The sequence below is a fragment of the Colossoma macropomum genome, unplaced genomic scaffold (genome assembly GCF_904425465.1).
Source record: "Colossoma macropomum unplaced genomic scaffold, Colossoma_macropomum, whole genome shotgun sequence".
Lineage (NCBI taxonomy): Eukaryota > Metazoa > Chordata > Actinopteri > Characiformes > Serrasalmidae > Colossoma > Colossoma macropomum.
The window spans coordinates 12929875-12951635 of record NW_023494794.1 but is presented as its reverse complement, the minus strand read 5'-3'; the positions used below and the strand labels follow the sequence as shown (position 1 = coordinate 12951635).

The 21761-nt window shown below is 38.5% G+C and overlaps 1 protein-coding gene across 14 annotated transcripts in view; it reads left to right on the top strand.

Annotated features, from left to right (window-relative positions):
* mast4 (microtubule associated serine/threonine kinase family member 4) overlaps window positions 1–21761 on the top strand; it is a 144356-nt gene that overhangs the window by 95202 nt on the left and 27393 nt on the right. For 12 of the 14 annotated variants that reach the window (XM_036580243.1, XM_036580231.1, XM_036580230.1 and 9 more), the window contains 7 exons: window positions 10025–10113; window positions 14816–14885; window positions 17072–17150; window positions 19990–20144; window positions 20283–20358; window positions 20941–21150; window positions 21424–21525. In XM_036580243.1, coding sequence (XP_036436136.1) covers window positions 10025–10113; window positions 14816–14885; window positions 17072–17150; window positions 19990–20144; window positions 20283–20358; window positions 20941–21150; window positions 21424–21525 — 781 coding nt within the window. Of the gene's footprint in view, window positions 1–160; window positions 3435–10024; window positions 10114–14815; window positions 14886–17071; window positions 17151–19989; window positions 20145–20282; window positions 20359–20869; window positions 21151–21423; window positions 21526–21761 lie in introns of those variants that run through there. The other 2 variants (XM_036580237.1, XM_036580242.1) reach the window with 2 other exon arrangements.

Here is a 21761-nt window from a genome sequence, read left to right as displayed (position 1 = left end):
GACATAGCCATTTTGTTTTTTTTCGGGAGCTGAAAAGGGTCGAGTGAGGCTTCACGCTCCACTGTTGAAGATTAAGCCAATGTCACAGGTGTGGATTTTTGTGATCAAAAGGGCACAGGGTCTCCCTTTTAATATCAGTTTTGATTTTACCCCAAATCCAAAGCCTTTGTATGATATTTGATAGAAAGACTAAGTGTGCTTATATAATGTTCTTAGATACAGCCCCCCTCCCCCATCCCCTTTTGCCGAGCTTCTCTTTCACCCCTCTTTAAAGTGCAAAATAGGATTTTGTGGCTGAATGTCTGCAGTATTCAAATATGTGTAGGAAACCAGGTCAATTCCAATCTGAATGTGAACTGTTTGGAAAAGCGTTTCTAAAAGGCACTCGTTGTTAAAAATCATGAAATAAAGATAATATGTTTTTCTATAAAGTGAAATGAGTGAAGTCTCATTTCATTTCTTGAAAACCAGATGAAATGTGACTATATTTGACAAAGGTTTCTTTAAGTTAATGCTGCACAGTTTTCTTGATCAAATGTATGTGTCATTATTTGAGTGTTTTGCTTCTCTGCGTCATCAGTGTTCGATTTTGATTTTGTGAAGTCTTATTTTTCAGGTCATAACTTGGTGCCCTGTCCTAGAATCCCACATAGCGTATCTCTTTTGCTCTCTCTCGCTTTCTCTCTCCACCACTCCCTTTCTCTCCCTCTCTCCCCTTCCTCTCAGCAACACAGTCAGTCAGGCTTTGTTCCTCAAGTATGTATCTTTGGCCTTGTAAATGAAATGGGTCATTGAGCTTGATGCGTTTTGTATTTAAACCAGTATGATTAGTCCATGTTTACACATAATGGCCTGCCTCCAATGAGCTTTGATGTAGGAACAGTAAATTACTGTTATTGGGAGATCTAAAGTAAAGCTTGTCTTAGACTATGATTGCACAAATTCGTGAATAAGTTTAAACAGCATCTCCAGAGGCAAATTAAGAAGGTAGAATGTTAGACTAAACAATGCCAATCCCATTTCACCCCTTGCCCCTACCACTTAGCCCTTAGCCCTCTGTTTTGTGCGTTCATGTCTACGGTTAGGGTGTCCCAATTTTTGTTGAGATAGAGGGCTAGGGTTGGGCTATATGCCCCCCCAAACGGAGTGTTATGAGGAAAAAAAAGAAAAACCGGCAAGATGCCTGCGCGAGCTACCAAAGATTTCAACCACTACCCCTTGTAACTTAGTTCCAAGGTGTTAGGGGGACACTCAAAAACAAGGGGTAGGGGTTGAAAAAAAAGACATGGGATGGCCTTAATCTCTTGTCGAATCTTGAGTTTTACATCTGTGCAGAGAGGTGATTATGACACTGTACTTTCACCAACATGCTTAAGCAGTTGGCAGTTAACAAGAACTCTGTTCAGGATTGTACCAGTATCTATTTTTTCACAGCCAATACTGCATACAAGGTCCAAATGACAGTAGCTGTAGATACAGATACTGCTTGTCTTGTTTTTTTTTTTTAATTGTGTACTTTCCCCCAGCATTTAAACATGAGCCTTTGTTTTATTTCCTGTTTATAACTTTCTAACTAAAAATACTTTTAAGGGAGGTTACTTTGTGAGAATAATTAAATTATGATACTCGTTATGGACTTGAGTGTACTGCGTTATGGGTTGTTTTTAACTATGGTCTATAACTAACTACTATAACTAACTACTATTTTAGTATCTGAGTTTGTTTCCTGAAACCTTCTCATACTGTTAGATTACATGGCAAATACTACATAAGCACATCTACAGTCCTGTATTGTCATATTAGTATTGTTCTCAGTAACAGAAAGCAGCACTGAAATTTTATTGACTGTTATTCGGGACTTAGTTGAAAGAAGTCATCAAGGCAATGCACTGATGTAACCTGCAATTCAGTGAGCAACCTGATTTAGACCTCTAGTGGTGCCTTTGATTCATCCTCTCTTAATGGGAACAGTATAAACGGAGCACACCCAAATCTAGAGCACAGGCTGCCACATCGGACCCTTTGGGACCCAGCAAGCGAAGAAAGAGGTTATGGCTGGTTTGTTCCTAATGTCAGCAAAGTTTTTGAATCAAGATCTCATAAGTCACTGGTCTAGCAGGAAAAGATAAGGGTGACGCTGTCATGAGACTCAGGCGGGATTATGTTTTTTAGCCTGGACTTTGCTCTCCATGTTGGGAGAATGGGCGTGTATGTATGTTTTGTAATCAGTGTGTTCCTTATGATTGTATTCATGTTGTTGGCATTCCCCGGAAAACCTGGTTAGCGTTAGCTGCTGCTGGAATTGTCAGGTGAGTCTGCACCGTGTAACAGGATACTGGCTGAGGTCATTGTTTACGCCCTATTCTCTCAGGCTTGTGGCTACATGCCTCCCAGCCCCACAGCCTGACTCCTCTCAGCCTGCTTTGACTCAAGCTCCAGCAGCCCATAGCTTCTCTTTGTTTTCAGTAGCTAATTGTCAGGCCCAAAGCGGCCTCATCCCACCCCAGACGTCATCTGTCAGGGAGGTCAAGCCACTCTTGGGGCCTCCTTGCCAAATGACCAGATTGGAGACCAGAAGAAAGTAGGGGATCAAAGGTGCTGAAGTGGAAGATAGGTGGTAGTGTTCACTTGGGCAATGCTGATTAAAGAAGGTGGGGGGTTAGATGGACAATAAGAGACTTGGACCTCTTTAGGTGGAGATAACCATTGAAAAGCTGTGGATTTCCATTTCAAACAAGGCTTCAGAGTGGCACTGGAGAAGGTCCAGTCATGGAATACATTCACTGTGCGACGTCTGCTGATGATGCAGTGCTGCTCTGACTCACGCGCCCCTCCTTCCCTGCCCTTCCCCTCCCTTCATTCAAGTCCCCCCTGCTCAGAATGTGAAGTGGTAGATGCCTGTTACATGATATGGAGCATGTTTGAGCTCACTGAGTATGTGGGATAGAAGCGGAGCAGCAAGACTTTATCAGGGAAACAAAAGTCTCCTACTGGAACTGGTCCTATCCTCGTGTCCCAGAGGCAAGCACTGTGCGTGAGGGATACTGATTATGCCCTCAATAGGAAAGTGGTGCAGAGAAGCTTTCTCTCTCTCTCTTTCTTGCCTCACTCAATTTTAGGACACTTCAAAGGACACACTGTCCCTTCTGACAGCCCGTGTATGCTGCTGCTGCCTCCAGATGTGCCTGGACATATCTCTGCAAGCTCGGAATGTTGCTGCTTTGCTGCTTTGTTGAGAGAAGGACCAGCGACTCTTGTGGTGGATGTGTGCTTGCCCATGCGAAGCCAGACATTTTTCCTCACCTAGTTTTCTGAGGCAGACCTTTTTGGTGGCATGACTTTGGGACCATGTCTGACTCTAGCTTGTGGACTGTCCTATCTAACTTCTCCATGCCTCATTTTCTTAGTGGATCCAGACTCCGACGCTCGAAAAGGTAACCAAGGGTGTGCTTTGCAAACAAGAACAATACTGTAAGATGGGTGCTACTTTTTTCTATTGTGTTGAATTTCCTCTGAGTGCACAGTGAGGAGATTTTGATTGTAATCAAGATATCATTGTTTGGTCCACACAGCGCATACAAAAGATGTTTACATCTGCAGTGTAATTACTTAGCATCTGTACTTCAGAACTGAAAGTGAATCATGGGTAAGGAAAACTGATTGTTCTTGATATCAGTTCTCTTGTTGTCATGTAGCTGTAGTTCACTGCTTGCAATGTATGACTTGAAGAATGTTAGATGTATACTTTCTATGAGACTGAAATTTTATGACCAAGCTGGATGCTTGCAGTTCTGTGTTAGCAAGCACAGTAATGGCATTTGTTTTGCTGTTTTGTCCTCTTACTCCTTTTTTAATCTGTGGAATGACCCATTTTATAGTTCAGCAGGGTTTACATGGGATTAATTTGTGCGTACATAAACACAATGTTCAGTGCATTCATCTGACATTTTCTCCAAAGACTTCTCTGTTTTTTTGGATGAAGAGTTAACATTTGGTCTGTTATGTGTATTAGTGAGCATCTGACAACAATCCAGTTGTCACTTGCCATGTTACTTGCTCTTTAACTTTCATCATCAAAAACCATATGACATCATTGAGTTCTATAGGTTTTTGTCCTATTTTTGTTGTCTTGGCCCAAGAGAGACATTATTTTATAGTGCATAAGATGCTTTTTTATTATTAGTAGTGATGTACGATGATACTTTAATCATGTCGGTATTCACAGGTATTTATCAGATGTTTAGATTTGGCTGATATTTCAATATGATTTTTGATGGCGTATTTATTGTATTCTTCAAGAGCAGAACGTTTAGGCGACACTACTGAGCTAAAACATCTGCATTTTATTTATCAATGCTAATCCAGGTAGGTGTAATGCCAATTTTTACAATATATAAATGCATATGCATCAGCATTGGAAGGTATTTACATGATATAAAATATTGGATATCTGGATAAGCCCACGTTTCCCTAAAAATTTTTAAATATTAGGATTACAGGTTAATATTGGTTGTACATCTCTGCCATCATGCAGAATAGTTAGGGAAAAAAAGTATAAGATTCTATAAACGATAGAAACAAAATTCCTAACACTGATATTACATTGAAATTAATTGAACCTATCACATAATTTCTCAAGTTTAACCAGAGCTAGCTTTGGGAATAATCTCCATCTCCTTTTTCTTTTCTTTCTTCTGCCTTTCACTGGAGGGTCAGTATTACAGCTGATGTCAGTTCACCTAAGCCTCCTTTCTTAAATGGAGAGGAAAAATATTTTATGCCTTGTTGACATAGGATTAGGTAAGAGAAATTTGAGGCTGCTTGTAAAGACATTTTTTTTAAACAAGTCTGTTTTTGCCAAAGTCATTTGTAAATACATGTGCATGGAAATGTTCCATTTCTTTGTTGAATGGAGAAAATGATCTGGTGCAGGCTCAGCTTTTCATGACCAGCGCGTACAGGGATTATATCGGCAGTCCTGGATGTTTTTTGATGAGTAGAATACATGTGGCATCTGTTTTGATCTAATTCAAGATGGGTGTTTACTAAAGCTTCTGTATGTATTCAGTGATGGGTGTAAATCTGTTTGTGTGAACAGTGACTTTGCTGCTGAATCATACAATTTATAGTACAGATACCACATCAGTCTGTTCTAAAACGTTGGCTTTAGCATTGGCAGAAAATGTTGTGTTGTATATTAACAATGCAAGACAAAGGTAGCATAAAGCATAAAAGGTAAAAGGTTATTGTATCAGGTAGATGACTTTGGCAGGAGAGGTTTTGTGCTTGTTTTTTCCCATTCCTGTGAGTATGTTGTTGGAATAGAGCTGTCCTTTTTGCCCCTCGAAGTACAAAGTAAGCCTTACATTTTTACATCATTAGCATTTTTACCACAAATGTGTTATCTAATTTTGTCAGTGAGCTGTAGGAGGCATCATGGAGCAAAGTTAAGGACTAATGGGGCTTAATCCACCCATGCGGGGAGACTGTATAAATAGCTGTGGTGAATCTGATCCTCTTTCACTGAGCACCTGTTAACTGCATATTATATACTTTCTGGAATGATGAATGTTTTGTGGATTTTCATCTTGATCTGAATGACCTTGCTACATGGAAAGAGTAAGAAATTGGGGAAAAACACACAGGCTGATCTCCCTTCCATTTGTAAAGGATGTCCACACTTTTTAATTTTAGATGATAGGCCTGTCTTAGCATACACTTTTTCGCTGTAATGTATAAAGAGGCTATCTATGCTATCACAACACTGGGGACCCCTCAGGGCCTTGTAGGACTTCAGTATAGGCTTAATGATTTCTGGAAACTAACATACAAGTCTGTAATTTTTAGTTGATTTTTTAAAATATTCCTCATTCTTGTATTTAAACTGAAGTTTTGTAGCAATATGTATCCTCCCATTGATTAGGCCTTTAGGAGCTGGACAGAAGGCCTTACATGTTAAATTAATTGCTAATATAATTAGGAAGTGACAGTATAATCAATCAGTTGATTTACAATAGGTGGGACCTATTTTGTGAAGAAAAAACACCACTATGCAAATATGAGCTGTAGTCTAATCAGGTTTCAGGCAGTTGTTAGAAATGGAAAATAGCTTGTGCACATGAGGAAATTGTTCTTTTTCATTCCTTGAATCGGTTTAGAGCCCTAATATATAGTGCTAACTCAGTGAGCTTGTATGGATTTGATCATATAAGATCACACTTAGATCATAAGTAATATCCTGACTCTTGTATTTATATTCTAACATAGCCATGAAGTTAGATTTGGCCAGGGCAAGGAAGCCTTAGAGAAGTACTTGGGTAGAATCTGTGTGGTTTAGGTGCATGTACTTAATTTAATGCAGGTCATTAGAGTTCTGTGGGATGTTAAAGGAGCACTATGTAACATTTGAGGATTTGGAGACCTCTCTGGTGAAAATCTGTAATTGCCCATAACATGAGGAGGTATGTTTTGTATCGTCAGTTGTGCTTCGGAGCCCACAAACAGATGAATCTGATGATTGCGAGCAAGTTGAAAAAGCGTTCAAAGAGATCTCAGTCAGAACTTGATGAAGGACATGCCTTCTGAGGATGTAAGTGAATTATCTGCAATTATCATCATATGTTCAACAGTATATTGTTCATTTTGCATTTGAGACCTGAACATTAAGCCTGCCCAAAAAAATGTATGATGTGGTTTGAAAAACTCCTGCCAAATCCGTCCCAAAACTTCTGACTATTAAATTCTTATTTCAGGCTTTACAGGTTTACACATATTTTAACATGTTTTTGCTCCTGATGCAGTAACACTACTACTAGTGCCCTGGTACATAGTGCTGCTTTAAAAGACCGTGAATTGAAACAAGAATGTAAAAATCCATTTTAACGTACCAAAACTGTGCTTCCATCATTTACACGGTTTTCCTCTCTAGTGAAGGTGTTATTCCACTGGTGCCATGTAAGTTTTTAGAATCTAAACAGTAAAGTCAATAAAAAAAAAAAGTAGTCTAACTATCATTTAGCAATGAAAACAAAACACTTTGTATGGACTGTGTAAATACAGGTCACTCATTGATGTCACGTTTGTGCAGTTTCTTAGTGTTACTTAATTTTCTATTAATATTCAATGGCTATGGAGAAATTTTTGTTACAACCTACAAGGCTAGTTGAATAGATAAATAGCTAGTTATATAGCTATTGTTGGGTGTCATTCACCGATTTTATAGTTTATAAAGGTGATTGAAACTGCACAAATTTGACATCCCAAACAAAAATCTGGCAACAGTAATTCAGTTTCGTTTTGTGTGTCAACCAATGATAGGATGAAACGTTTGACATTTGCATCATTGGGAAGCTTATTTAATGACTTGCTAGCAGCTGATTGTATAATAAAACGTATGTATGTGAACGTATGTTCAAATCAAAGGATTTAGTGGTTTCATAGACATTTGTCAGGAGTGATATCAGCTGATATTATTGTGTACTTTTTGCTCCTTAATATTTGTATTGGTGTGAGTCACAAACTGTCCATATTGGGTCAGCCCTATCCTACCCCACAATACGTCATTGTGGAGTGTTAAGTGGATATATGTAAATCTTTGTTGATATCACAGATTCATTAAAGGGACATTGCAATCAGATAACGCCTGTATATGTTACCAGTAGAAAAAACATTTGAAGGTTATTTGGCAGGCCCTTCACACTGAGCTAGCATTAATACGAGGATCTCAAGGACTATGCAATGTCATCTTTTCAGTGCGCCTTTCCCCCGTTCATAGCATGGTTGGAGAAATGCCCTGAATGTGCACCTGGCCAGAGCCGTGTGCTCTGAAACCTTCTACAGTTTCTCGCGCAGTCCTTTTTTTAGAATCAGATATGACATCATATTCATTTTTTCATTTCATATTTATGTTCCATCATCAAATGCACACAAAATGAATAACTGAGTCTTTTTCCCTTTTTTTGGTCTTTGATCATGTCATTGTGTCACTTACAAAGTTTTGTCCTATATGCATAATTTTTTTTCCCTTGCTTTTATAAATTATTTAGCACTTAATCTGACAGGGTTGTATCACGGGGAGATTCATGAGATGCTTTTGAAAATATTTTTAAATCACTTTTATGGGCATGTTGTTGTTGTAGAAGATCTAAGTCTGCTTTCAAGTGTTTTTAAGGCATTTCTTTTTCTTGGTTTTGCCTTTGGATTGGTTCACCAGTTTCCTGTTCTCTGCATGTGTAAACCTAAAACGTCTTAAACTTCTCCCAAATTTCTTCATGCGAATAACCCCTTTGAGTATGTAGTTGGAGCAGTGGCTACATCAGCATGCACATTCACTTCTCGGTTGAGTATGGAGGGCACTGCGGGCTCATTAAGTCTGTGAACTAAGAGGATCTGTTTGATGAGCTGTAATCATCCTGTTGGTGAACCACACAGCGCCTGTCTGAGGCTTCTTAAAGTGGAAGGTCCCTTGAAAGGTCAGCGTATCCTCTATCTGGAGTCTCTGACTGTGTTTTCTTAAAGATGTCTGTGTAAACTTTGGGACGAATGTGGTCTAGTCTTGAGGAAGTGTACCTTGCAACTTTAATGAGGCATCTCAACAGGACTAAGTGGTATAGCTTATGGAGAAGATCAGGAAGACGGTATGTAAAGAAAATAAAGGATTATTAATGAGTCTTGACAGCTTCCTTGTGCATTTGGCCTAGACCTGTTCATGTGATGTACACTTGCCTTTAAATCTGACTCTTCATTTGCTTATGTACATGGATTTTATGTTGAGTACTTTTTAGTAAGGGTCTGTGTTACTGAAGGCAAACATAAAGTAACATGCTTCTTAATACTGGCTTCTGTTAAAATGTATCAAAAATATCTGATTTAGAAGCTAGGTAGGTGTGTTCCAGTTAATAGCAATGACAAAAGGCTACTTTGCGATACCCAAATAATGAAAACCTTAATGATTGTCATTATAATTAATAAGTTTAGCAGTGATAAAGATTATGACACTAAATTATTAACACAGTTGCTGTGTCATATTCCAATAGTGTTTTCATATCCCTAACTGCTTTGCCTTGATTATGTGACTGGTCTGATTTGTAAGGAAAATATACAGTATACAAAAAAAGCATGTGTACATAAGTGAAAATAACACATCCTCTACAGAGAACACACTTCTGTACATTTTACATTGAAATTGCACAATTACTGTTCATTTGCTGATTTTCAGCAGAAAAAAAATTAAATTTGGCCTGTGCCAAAGTTATGGCATAGTTTTGCTTCGTTTTTTTGTAATGTGTTAAACTCATCAATTGAATGGAAATCTTTCACTAAAATGTGCAGAAAAATGCCATATTCAAGTTTGTCCCCTATAGAGGAGGTCAGCTTATTTTCACTGATAATTTCACGAGTGTTCAAATTTTTGTATACAGCTGCACGTGTTATAATCTTACTGACCTGTTCCTTATATTTGGTGTTTTAGACTGTCACAATAAAAATGAATATTTTAAAGATTTATTTTTTATAATGTTTTTTAAAGGCTTCCTTGTCAATCTTTTTCCAGTGAAGTGCTTCGAGATCTTTGAAAAGCAATGTGATTTTGTTATTGTTAGTGCAAGTCCATTTTTATTGTCTGATTAAGCATCAAAATGACTAGTATATAACTGGATTGCTTACAAAATTGTTAATGACAGCCGTACTGAGGATTAACTTAGTGCACCTGCAGCTGATCTTTTACATCATTTGTTCTTGTTCCTTCTCATATTTATTACGACTCATCAAATTATAAATCACTTAAAAGATGAAATTCTTGTTTTACTGTAATTTTCCATCAAAATCAAATTTTAAACATCTGACTTTCTGATTACATCATTATATTTATTTTGCCTCCTTGCTCATAGATCCTCTTTATACTGTGTTTCACTCTGAAATAAGTCACGATACAAAGCAAAAATAAGTTCATGTTCACGTTGAACAGAGCTGAGAATTAACTCTTGATGTGATGTTTATAATCTAGTTCTGCTCTTTGTTTTTCAAGCTGCAGGACAAGCAACAGAAAAAGTCTGATAGGAAGTGGACAGTCATCAGCCCTTCCTCGACCACACTCACCCCTTTCATCACATACAGGTAACATACTTATTTGTATATGTATATATGTATTTCTATGTTTGCAAGTGTATGTTGTGCCTGTATTTACTTTCCTGAAAACTGCTTACTTCAGTGGCAGAGTGACTGTTGTTCATGCATGATGTATGATGGGGTGGTTACAGTAAATCATTGCTGTTCCCATTGAATAGCACTTATAGTTTTGAGTAAAAAAGAAAAAGATGCAGCGTAGAAAGGCAGAGTCTGATGAGCTAGGCATGTGTGATACATTAACCACCAACTTGATCCTTCTCTGTCTGCAGCTCCAAACTTTTGTGATGTCATCTTAGTTAGTAGGAGGGGTGGAAAGAGTACAGAAATTTCTACTAAAAAATAAGAGTAACTGCTGCAATAGCTACTGTAGTGATAATTTATCTTGAATACACTTTCAGAAATAAAGGTACAAAACTGTCACTGGGGCAGTACCCCTCTTGTCACTGTGATGGTACCCTCAAGGGTACATCTCAATACATTTAGTCAGGGAACATAATTGCACCGTAATCCACTGAAATTATATTTTCTAAGTTGTACTGACTCCACGCACCCTGTCTCATCTCCAGGCTTTTTATTTTATTGTTCTGTTTTAAAACATTAGGTTATGAAAATGTACAAATATGTATTTTTTACCTGGAATAACGTATTTAAGGTGCACAATTGGACCTTAAAACCACAGTTGTACCTTTGAGGGTACATTTACATTGTTTGCACCTTGATGAATGAAAAATTTACCTGCACAGCACCTTTATTTCTAACAGTGTACAAGTAAAATAATTAATAAGCAATGTAACTAAGTAACTAACATTGCTGAAAAAGTACTCAGGAATTTTTTAAGTTACACCATATTCACACCACACGCTACACGTCAGCATCATGTAAGTGCAAGGTACCATTCATTCAATCTGCTCTGCCTCTGTCATGTTACCATTTTGAGTTTGAGTTCTTTTCAAACAGTTTTGCAGCACATTTAAAACTTGACAACAAAAACAGATCTGTTCAATCACAAGTCATTGCTGTTGGTTTCAGGTAAGAAAAAAGTTAAAAAGCTGTAAAACTGTTCCTGGGATACACCTTAGTAAGGGGAAGTGATTGTACCATGTTCTGTTGCATTTATTTGTTTTAAGTTGCATTGACTTCATTCACCCTGTCCTGATTCCAAACTTTTTATTAAATTTTTGTATTTGAACCTGTTAAGTTATGACAAAGCGCAAACATGCACCTGGGAAAGTAAATGTAGTGTACCATTAAAACACTTTTTTTGTTAAAACACATTGTTTGTACCTTGTGGGGCTAAAAATGTACCTTTTTTGTGATATTTTTTTTTTCCTGACCACACACTGGCACCTCCACACACTGTTAGGATAGCCCTGCTGAAAAAATCAAAGAAACGATTAAAAGTTTCTCTTGCTTTCTGGTGGCATCCAGTAGTCACTATTGTGTTTTCCTGGTGATAATAATGATTCTAATGGTTTAACTGGTGTCCTGGAACTCATACCAGATGCATTTGATGGTTTTCTAATGGGATCTAGATGCCTTACAAGGAAACTAGTGGTCTCTAAAGGTAACCATCAAGCCAGTTCTCATTGGAAAGCGAAATGTTCTAATTTTTCCAATTTTGGAGCATTTCTGTTGGTCCATTCCTCAAGAAATTTTCACACAGTGTAAAGGACAGCTGCCGTGCGAATAATATCGAAAAATGAAAATCAACAAAAATGGAGATACATGTGTTTCTTTGGACAGCAGTGATATGTTAAGTGTAGTTTAAAAGAGGAAGTGTGTCATTTTACTGCGGAATTTGGCGAGTGAAAGAAAAAGGCTTCAGAAACACTTTAGGTGTGACACTTTCACTTTAAGTTTAAGTTATAAAGTTTCACTTTAAGTTATAACCCGCTTTACAGAATAAAGGTCCAGTTTTAGAGGTTTTTTGGCTACCAAGCGGACATTAGTTTACATTAGCTAAATTAGCTTGCAAAAGAGCAAACAAACAACAGCTTTACACAAAAAAGTATTATTAAGTACTGTAACGAGAATAGTTGTAATTTGTTGCTTTGCACCACTGATTTGAAGTAAGTGTTGTGCCAGCTGCGATATTTGCTCAGCGAGCACTTTATTAGGAACACCTGTACACCTACTCATTCATGCAATTATCTAATTGGCCAATCTTGAAGCAGCAGTGCAGTGCATAAAATCATACAGATATGGGTTAGCAGCTTTCAGGTAATGTTCACATTCAGAGTAGGGGAAAAAATGTGATCTCAGTAATTTTGATTATGGCATGATTGTTGGTGCCAAATGGGCTGGTTTAAATATTTCTTTAACTGCTGATCTGGGGTTTCCATGCACAACAGTCTCTAGTGCTTACTCAGAGTGATGAAATAAAGAAAAAACATCTTCTGTGGATGGAAACACCTTGTTGATGAGAGAAGTCAGCGGACAATGACAGATTGGTTAAAGCTGACAGAAAGGCTACGCTAACTCAGATAACCGCTTTGTACAACTGTGATGAGCAGAAAAGCATCTCAGAATGCACAGCACATCGAACCTTGAGGTGAGTGGGCTACAACAGCAGAAGACCATATAGAGTTCTACTTCCATCAGCCAAGAACAGAAAACTGAGGCTGTAGTGGGCACAGGCTCACCAAAACTGGACACTTGAAAACTGGAAAAATGTAGCCAGGTCTATTGAATTTCAATAGACCTGTACAACTTCAGAGGTTTCAAATTATCGGTAAGAAGCTGTATGAAAGAAAAAGAAAAAAAAAATGTCCAGAATGCTAAACAGAGCTGTAGATGTTTCTGAAATGCCTAAGAAAGCTTTATAGCATTCCTATATTGCATCTATACTATTTTAAGTTTTGTATATAAAATAACAAAGATAATTACAATAAGTGATTTTGTGAATGATAGTGTAAATATATAAGGCAAGAGGTAGCCGATGACATAGCCAAGCACAGTACACTTCTGTTCTTTTGGTTTTGTCTCACCACATTATTTGAATCTGTTTGTTAATATCCAGATTTTCATACAAAATATAGGTCAGAAGTATCTAGCTTCTTACAATGCTAGTTTAGCATTGGCTCTGCATGTGTATCTAATTACATAACTTATCTGTCAACTGTATGTAATTATTTAAATGACAAAAAAGATCATGGTTTATATAAATATTGTGTTCCTCCTCAGTCCCAGTTTCATATTAGATTTCCTATGAACAACGTGAAACGCAAGCAAGTAATCAGTTTTTTGCTGTACAGCTATTTTTTGGATTGAAAGCCCCATGGCTTTCTCCATAGAGGGAGTAACCAGATTGCCTCAGCTCTATTGTTAAATCTAAGCCTAGCCTCTGATCACAAAATGCCTGGCTAAATTGGGTCAAGCCTGCCATCTCTGTTGCATACAGGACTGCCAACAAAGCAAATCTTTCTCTTCCTTATGTTTGCGTCCCAGTAAATGAATCAAACCCTAATGAATGAATTCTGCCCATCAGCCCAGACTTTCACGACTCACAGACTTCTCTTTATCACTATGGGGGTGCCATTGTGCCTCTTTGTTTAATTAACTCTTAACCTGCTCTCTTATCCAGTGGAGTTAATTATCTGTAATTAATGTTGGTCAGAGGGCTGTTTTCATGTGCACTGGTCCCAATCGCTCTCATTTGGGACCTACACAAACACACAGATGCACCATTTCTCTCTGATTGGCCTTCATTGCCAGAAGCAAACCCCAAAAACAGCGGGGCATGCTAATAAGTGGATGGTGCCCATATGGAAGGAGGGAAGATTTGGAGGCCTCTGTGGTACTGTAGAAACTAGAGTGTGGATACAGATGCTTCAGGCACTTGTGCAGGAGCTTGAAGGTCAAACCAGCTCTGTCTCAAACAAAAAGGCAGTCTTCTGTGTTGAAGCCCTGAAAGGCTTTCACCATAGTCATTTTCTTTCAATTTTGGTCTGGGCTCTGCAGCAGCTCTGCTGTGTTTAGACTGTTTGCCCGTTTCTAAAAACTTTCTAAAAAAGACATCCCTGTTCCATTCATGGTAAAGCCGTATTTTAATAACCCATAATAATCTTGGCAAGCTACAGCAAAATGTTCAGAGATATAAAAAGAGGTCATCTTGGTGGTAACACTTTCCAACTTGTGCCAAAATCTGATTTAGTTCCATGTCTGACCGAACAGACTCTGATTCTTGCACAAAGGGGTGAAAAATAGTGGTTTTGTTACTAATGGTGGATATTTGCGAATGTGTGAAAATTCAACTGGTCTGCTGGTTTGTTAAAAGGGAAAAGATGGGGAAAAAAAGTGTAAAATGTTGTGGCCAGTGGCATCAAACAATAGACAATGTCTACTGCTGCATCCTGTAGAACAGTGATTCTTAATCCTGGTCCTAAGTGCCACTGCCCTGGATGTTTTTTTCCTGCTCCCAACACACCCTGTTGAACTCAGGCTTGTTCATCGGTTCATTAGTTGCATCAGGCGAGTTGGGAGCAGAGGAAGCTCTAGAATGTGCATAGCAGTGGTACACCAGGACCAGTACCACTGCTCTAAAGCATCAGTGGAGGTAGAATTGGACTGTTTGAGAAAAAATTGATAGGTCTACTTCTAGATGGTGCCTGGCTAAAGTATGTTTTAAATTGTGCTGCTGAACCCAGGATTGATCTTGTGTTTGAGAAGTCGTCTCTTCTATCTCCTCTAGGCACCAGTCCCCAAGACAGCCCCAGAAACTTCTCCCCCAGTGCCTCAGCCCATTTTTCCTTCACTCGCAGGTAATCAACACTTTTCCACCACCTGCACTCAAGATGAACCTGCTTTGTCAATTCAGCTAGTTCTGTTGGGTGTGCCTCATAATGGAAGAGCAAATTATTTGTGAAAAAATAGACAAGTTAACTATTGGCCAGTACTACAGTGTCATTTATAGACCATCATATATTGGATGATCATTGAAATTCTGTTTCTTATTCTGGACTGACATCAAGAAGTGTAAATTATGACATGTTCTGCCACAGTGTTTGATGCATCTGGATAGATCTTGTCAGGTGCTTTCGAACGCCTCCAGAGCTGACAGGCATTCTACAACTGGAAACAGGGCTGAATATAAAAACCATGCTTCAGAAGTTGCGTTTTTAAGCTGTCACTTCAGCAGTGGAGGAAAGCAACCAAGTCGCTCATCAAACTCAGACGGCTGTTAGGGAAAAAAAACTGTCCTTTGTTGTCACAAATTGCTTAAAGTATTTTTATTCCTTTCTTGCTATTTATAATTCCTCAGCTATGGCTACAGAGCAGACAGGTAATTCAAATGAGGCCCATCATATCTGTTGTCCCCCTTATCTTCTTGACCCATGTCTGCATGAGTTTGCCATATGTGCACTTAGAAAATAAAGGAGCTCCAGTGTTTTTCAACTTAATATCTGTCTTCTGTATCTGTATCCTGTGGTCCCTTGCAGGTTTCTGTTAGCTGGTAAATGCTGGTATTTATTTAGTAAAAACTCTGAAAGACTGGTAAACTAAATTATTGCCAGACAAGTCCATGTCGGATTTTCAGTAAATAAAATCCCGTGTCTCCCCTTGCTGTTCTGTGTTGGGGGAAGAGAGCTACCTTAACTGCAAAGGGTACAGAGTACAGAGCTGTGCTGAACTTCATGAACTTGAATGAAATGTTTTAAGCAGCCATGTATCAGCAATATGTTTTTGTCAGCGAAGTTGTTATTTTAGGCTGTCTGAGATAATCCAAAAGTAATTTTTGGCTAGCCTGTTGTGTCACATGTAGGTTTTGTGCAGTGTTAATGCCAGTACAGTTATATGCAAAAGTTTGGACACCCTTGGTCAACTTGTTTTTGTTGATTTTCTATGTAAAAATAAGTTAACACATCATCTACAGAGAACACACATCAGCAAATATTAATGCACAGTCCTGGTATTTGCTTAATTCACCATAGTGGGGAAAAAATTAAACAAAAAATCTGGCATGTACAAAAGTGATGGAACTTTTAATGCCATGTTTTATTTTTTTTCAGCATGTTGAACTCCCCGTAAAGGATGTGTTAACTTATTTTCACTCAGAAAAATCATCAAAACATCATTTGGTAGGTGGCATTCAAATTTTTGAATACGACTGCAAATGCCTGGAATTTTCACATTTGTCTGTCAGACTGAAACATTCCTAAGCGCCATAACCAGTGTAAAAATTCCTTGCGGAAACTCCATGGGCAATAATTTAGACGTTTCTTTTTCCTGTGCTTAGTCAAAAAACAGAAAATCTGTTGACTCAAAGTGTTGACACACAGTAAAACGCCAGGGGGGTTAGTATTTTGAGTGAGTAGGTTTCTCTGTACTCTGTACTATAAGTTGGATACAGAAAATAATTTACAATGTACGCTGCAGATGAGGCAGATAGAGATTACATTGAGAAGTGGTGGAGTATTCCTTTAAAGAACCAGCCATTGAAATGTTCTTTAGGGACCCGAAGGTGGTTCTTGTATGGCATTGCCCTAAAGTATTTCTAAGAGTGAAGTTTTTGCATAAACTAATTCCCAGCAAAGATCTACCTTCCCAGCCCCCTCACTGACATTTTTTGGCCATTTACGGTCTTTCCACTCTACCCATGAAATACTCCTCCCGGTCTTTGTTTCTGTTATTATTATCGTTGATTCCTCACAATAAATTGGCTGGCGAAAGGGGTCTGCAGGAAATGGCTCACCCAGCCCCGTTCTGTAAAAACAACTGTGCTCAGCCGCCGGACTGCTTTGTAACCATCTTTCATCTCCTCTCTCTTTGAAAATCAATGAGTCATTCAGCATTTCCCTTGTATCTGGTATCCTACTCCCCCAGTGTTTTGAACCCAGTCACAATCTGATTCACGCTCAGTGATGTTTGTTACGTCCCCGGGTTCTGTTCACATAGTCACCATTAGGATGTTAGCCATTACAGCAGTGCCTGTGTGTTTTTTGTATAGGACCGATGGCCGTCGGTGGTCCCTGGCATCCCTCCCCTCCTCTGGATATGGAACCAACACTCCTAGTTCCACGGTTTCTGTACGTAGCTTCTATGTTAATCATCAAGAGTGAACCTGAGAGATTTCACATGTACCGGATCTTTTTTTTTTAACAGTTTTGGATATATGATGCTTTTCACTTCAAATCTTCCATTTGTTGTCAATTTATTAGGATTATATTTGTTTAGGCTATTTCAAATTCCAACCACCATCACCTGTCTTAATACTATAAAGAGGACTTTATAGTATCTTGTGTTAGAATTTCTGTGCAACATTGTATGCAGTCTGCACTGGATACAATTGACACCAGCTAGCACTTTAGAGGGTGTGCTACATTGTGCGCATTATCCAGGCTACACTGCTTCATGTGTTTGAGTCTTTGAAGGAATGCACCAGCATTTTTCAGCATAATCTGCTGCATCTATAGCATATGATCGTTTCCCACAGACAAAAATTTCAACACTTTTCCTGTACAGAAAACACATTGTCTCAAAGTGCACTTTTAATAAAAAAAAAGGGAAGATGCTGAATTCTGTGAATAAACATTTATGTGAAACACATTTTGCAGGACCCTTTCATGAGTTCTTCAGTCAAAAGTATTTGTAAATTAAACTAAATGTGGATAATTTCGCCTTTTTTGAGGTAAAAATTGTGGTAATACATTACCAGCGTTGTGGTGTTGGTGGAGTTTTCCCAGTTTCCACATGATTTGTTCATGGTGGTCAGAAAACCTTAGGGCAAGCGACAATAACTGCAACTGTAACTGTATCATTAGAGTGTAAAAATTGTAGATTTAAATTTGTTGTGTAGTCACATATTTCAAGTATAGAAAAACTTAATGAAGTTATTGTCCATGATAATGACAGTACAACACAGATTAGTTTGAAATATGCTGGAGTATTTCTTTAAGCTAGATTGGCACTCCATCTCTATACTATCCCCTCCTCATACAGAATTTCTCAAGTAAACGAGTGCTGTCTGCCATGAATAACAGATGCTGCTATGACTGTCTCCCCCTCTGACTAATACTGTTCTCAGCACCGCCAGATTTGTTTGCTGGTAAATATGTCCATGAATTGGCGCCAGACTACCCGCTCACTCGCTCACTCGTTCACTGGCTGTGGTTGTGTTTACTGACACTGTTTCATCGCGCGCCCACCTGGGAAGGAAATGGCAAACAATCTGGTGCCGGCATGCCAGCCAATTGGTGTTGAGTGTAGGGGGATAAGCCTGACAAACGGTGTGCTAGAGCAGTTGGCACAGACGCTTTTTAGCCAAGGCATTTAAGGGGAGAGAGGTCATTGTGCACAAGTTAATGATGTGTAAACTATGCAGAACTGATTGTAGAGGGATGAGATGAGCTGCAGCACATCCAGTAAGCTATCCACTAAGCTATCTTTAAATACATGGTGCTTTTCAGATATGATTTTGTAAAGTTATGACTGGTGGAATTCATTATGGACTAAAATGTGTAATTTTAAAGATAGCTTGTCCAAATAAGTACCTAAGCAATTGATTCAAGCTTCCATTTCCAAATAGTGTGTGATTTCATGTTCATAATTTTAAAAAGTGTTTTTTTAAAGTTGATTCTGGAGTTGTTTTTATGTCAAGTGTGTTAATAAACCAAAAAATGTGTTTTGGTCTGTAATCATCGCACTCTTGTAAGGAGCTGGCTAAACTTGAAGGTGAAGGTTGAAATCAGCCGCAGTGTAGTGCTGGGGGTGGAACTTAACATTATCCTTGAGGTTTTGCTAGTTTCTCTTAAATAGTTTTTATTTCTTCACTTACGGTTCAATCCTAGTCTTTTTGTTATCTTACCTTAATGATTTGAATGCTTTTTAGATTTTGTATTATTCCAACCATAATGGTATTAAGCCGACATTTGCTTAGTGCCAACTCTGCAGTCTTTACAAAGCCATTCTTTTTGGGATCATTTGCCATTCCCTTGGGTCATAACATAATCCTTAAATATAGGTTCTGAATACATTTCATTAATTTTTACTGTGGGGCCACAGTTTGAGCTAATTTAGTAGAATGGTCCATATACATTAATAGTCTGCACAGTGCAGATTAAATATCCAAAAGTAGATACCAGAAGTTCTGTTCTCTTTTTCAATTGTTTTGGGGAACATCGGAAACATGTTAAATGGTGAATCTTATACTATATTATATATAAGTTATCTGCCTGTAAATTTGATCACCACTGTTTCCTGGGTATTAATTTGTTATAGCTTCACCACTTCTATAAAATTCCTTATTTTTTCTATTAGCAGTTTGAAACCTGTGAAGATCTTTACTGCTGGAGTAGAATATTAGAATCATTTTGTACATTGTTTTGCAACCATATTGGTATCTTATTGAAAACGTTGATTCTAAACTTTTGAACAACGATTCCAGACTTTGGAACATTATTCTAAGTATACTTAACAACTCAAAGTTCTCCTGAAAGCATGGTTTTCCATTTCACAGCTGACTGGTCATTATAGTATTAAGGGATGAAAACCAGGATACCTAACCTTAGTGCAGAGAAACAATAATATCAAGTAAGATAATAAGTAAGATATTAAGGCTTCATAACACTAATGTATGTTATGTGATCATAAAGAATAAATTTACCTCAAATTAATGTGAACATTACATGCACATACACACTAATGAAGTGCTAATTTTAACACTCGCTGTGTTGATTTTACACTGGCAAATTTGCTGTATAGAGATGGAATGCTTTTCATCATTCAGTCCTAAAGGGAATCCTTGTGCTGTTTGTGTGTATGCCTACCACCTGCATGCCTGCATGATGCTAAGGTGACATGACACATCCGTCAGCTTTTTCTCTTTTTCTTTTCTTTTTTTCTATGTATTTCACGTGTCATTTCCAGTCGTCCTGTTCATCACAGGAGAAGCTCCACCAGCTGCCCTTCCAGCCCACGCCTGATGAGCTCCACTTCCTTTCCAAGCACTTCTGCACCGAGAGTATTGCTGTGGATGACCGTCGCAGGGCCATGCCCATGCGTCCACGCTCACGCAGTCTCAGGTACGACAAAGGGCTGTGGGTAGTTAGCACAACTTATAAAGAATGTTTGTAATGTATGCTGTTCTTTCAATTGATTTATCTATGTTTAAATAAGTGGATCTAAGGTAAGAATGATGGTGTTAATGTGGTGCCTTTCAGTCCTGGAAGATCTCCATCATGCTGTGATCATGAGATTATAATGATGAATCATGTGTACAAAGAAAGGTTTCCTAAGGTAAGCAATAAGCCTGCATGATATGGTCAAAATTCCATATTGCTACTATAGTGACTCATGTTGCGATATAAAATATGTTCAAATATAATAAAGCGCTGATGAGCTCTTAATGTTGGAAGATTATCACCTGCATTGCTTTAACTGAATAGTTATTTTGAATCTTACGCTATATGTCCAAAAAATATCCAGACACAGCTGCGCATGAGCCTAAAATTGCCATATCAAAGCTAGAGGCATATAAATCCCCCCAGTGCTGGCCTGTGGAGCAGTGGAACTTTGTTCTCTGGAGTGTTGGAGCAAAATTTTGATAAGCAAGTGTGTACAAACATTTGGACATATAGTGTATCAATGCCTTTATTAATTATTGATTGCTGTTTTCTGCAATACCAGTATTGCAAAGGAAAGCATCAAGATGATGATTAATAAACAATATATTGTTCAAATAAGTTGAACAAGTTGCCCTAATTTGTATTCGAAACTTCTCAAGTTTTGCAAACTCTCTGCTCTGAAGACATCAGAGTTTTTAAAGCTGGGACTGAGCATTGGGACATTGGGTTCTGAGTGTTCTGGCACGTCCTCCAGGCCACGGCTCAGATGGAGGAGCGCATCCAAGAGATCATCAGCTGCAGTTCCCCAGAGAATGTGCTGCCGTTGGCTGATGGAGTGCTCAGCTTCGCCCATCACCAAATCATCGAGCTGGCCCGTGACTGCCTGGAGAAGTCTCGCCTTGGCCTCATCACCTCCCGCTACTTCTGCGAGCTCACAGACAAACTAGAAAGGCTTTTCCAAGAGGTGCGGAGCATTTCGGTGTCTGAGTTCAGACACACACATTGCTTTATTTCTGGAATTATTTCTAGTGTCTTTTTTCCTACTACATTTTCTTAGGCCTGTTTAGACATACCCATAGGCTGTAGTTCTTATTACTAAGAAACAGACCTTTCAAGCAAAACCTACCTTTATTAGTATTGCCAAGAAGTTGACCCAGCTTACAATTTGTGACGTAAATGTGTGTGGGGGGGTTATTTCTTTGTTAAATTACTCATGGTTAATTGTATTACTCCTTAGTCTACTGAGCGATCAGAGAGTGTTGAAGTGACCTTCATTAAGGAACTGGTGAAAAAGATCCTCATTGTCATTGCCAGACCAGCACGACTCTTGGAATGTCTGGTAAGTGTATTTCTTCAATTCAACAGGAATTCCTAACTTCTAAGACCAGTTGCGCAGACCCATATTAAGCCTAAGCCTAGACTTAAAATCATGTCCAGGGGTGGTTTACCCTTGACACTAAAATTTAGCCTAAGACTAGTCTAAATTCATGTCTGGCATACTGGCTCCAACTCTTTGAAGATTTATCATATTAGTCACAACCAACACTGCTGTTGTGCCTAACATGCACTCCTAGC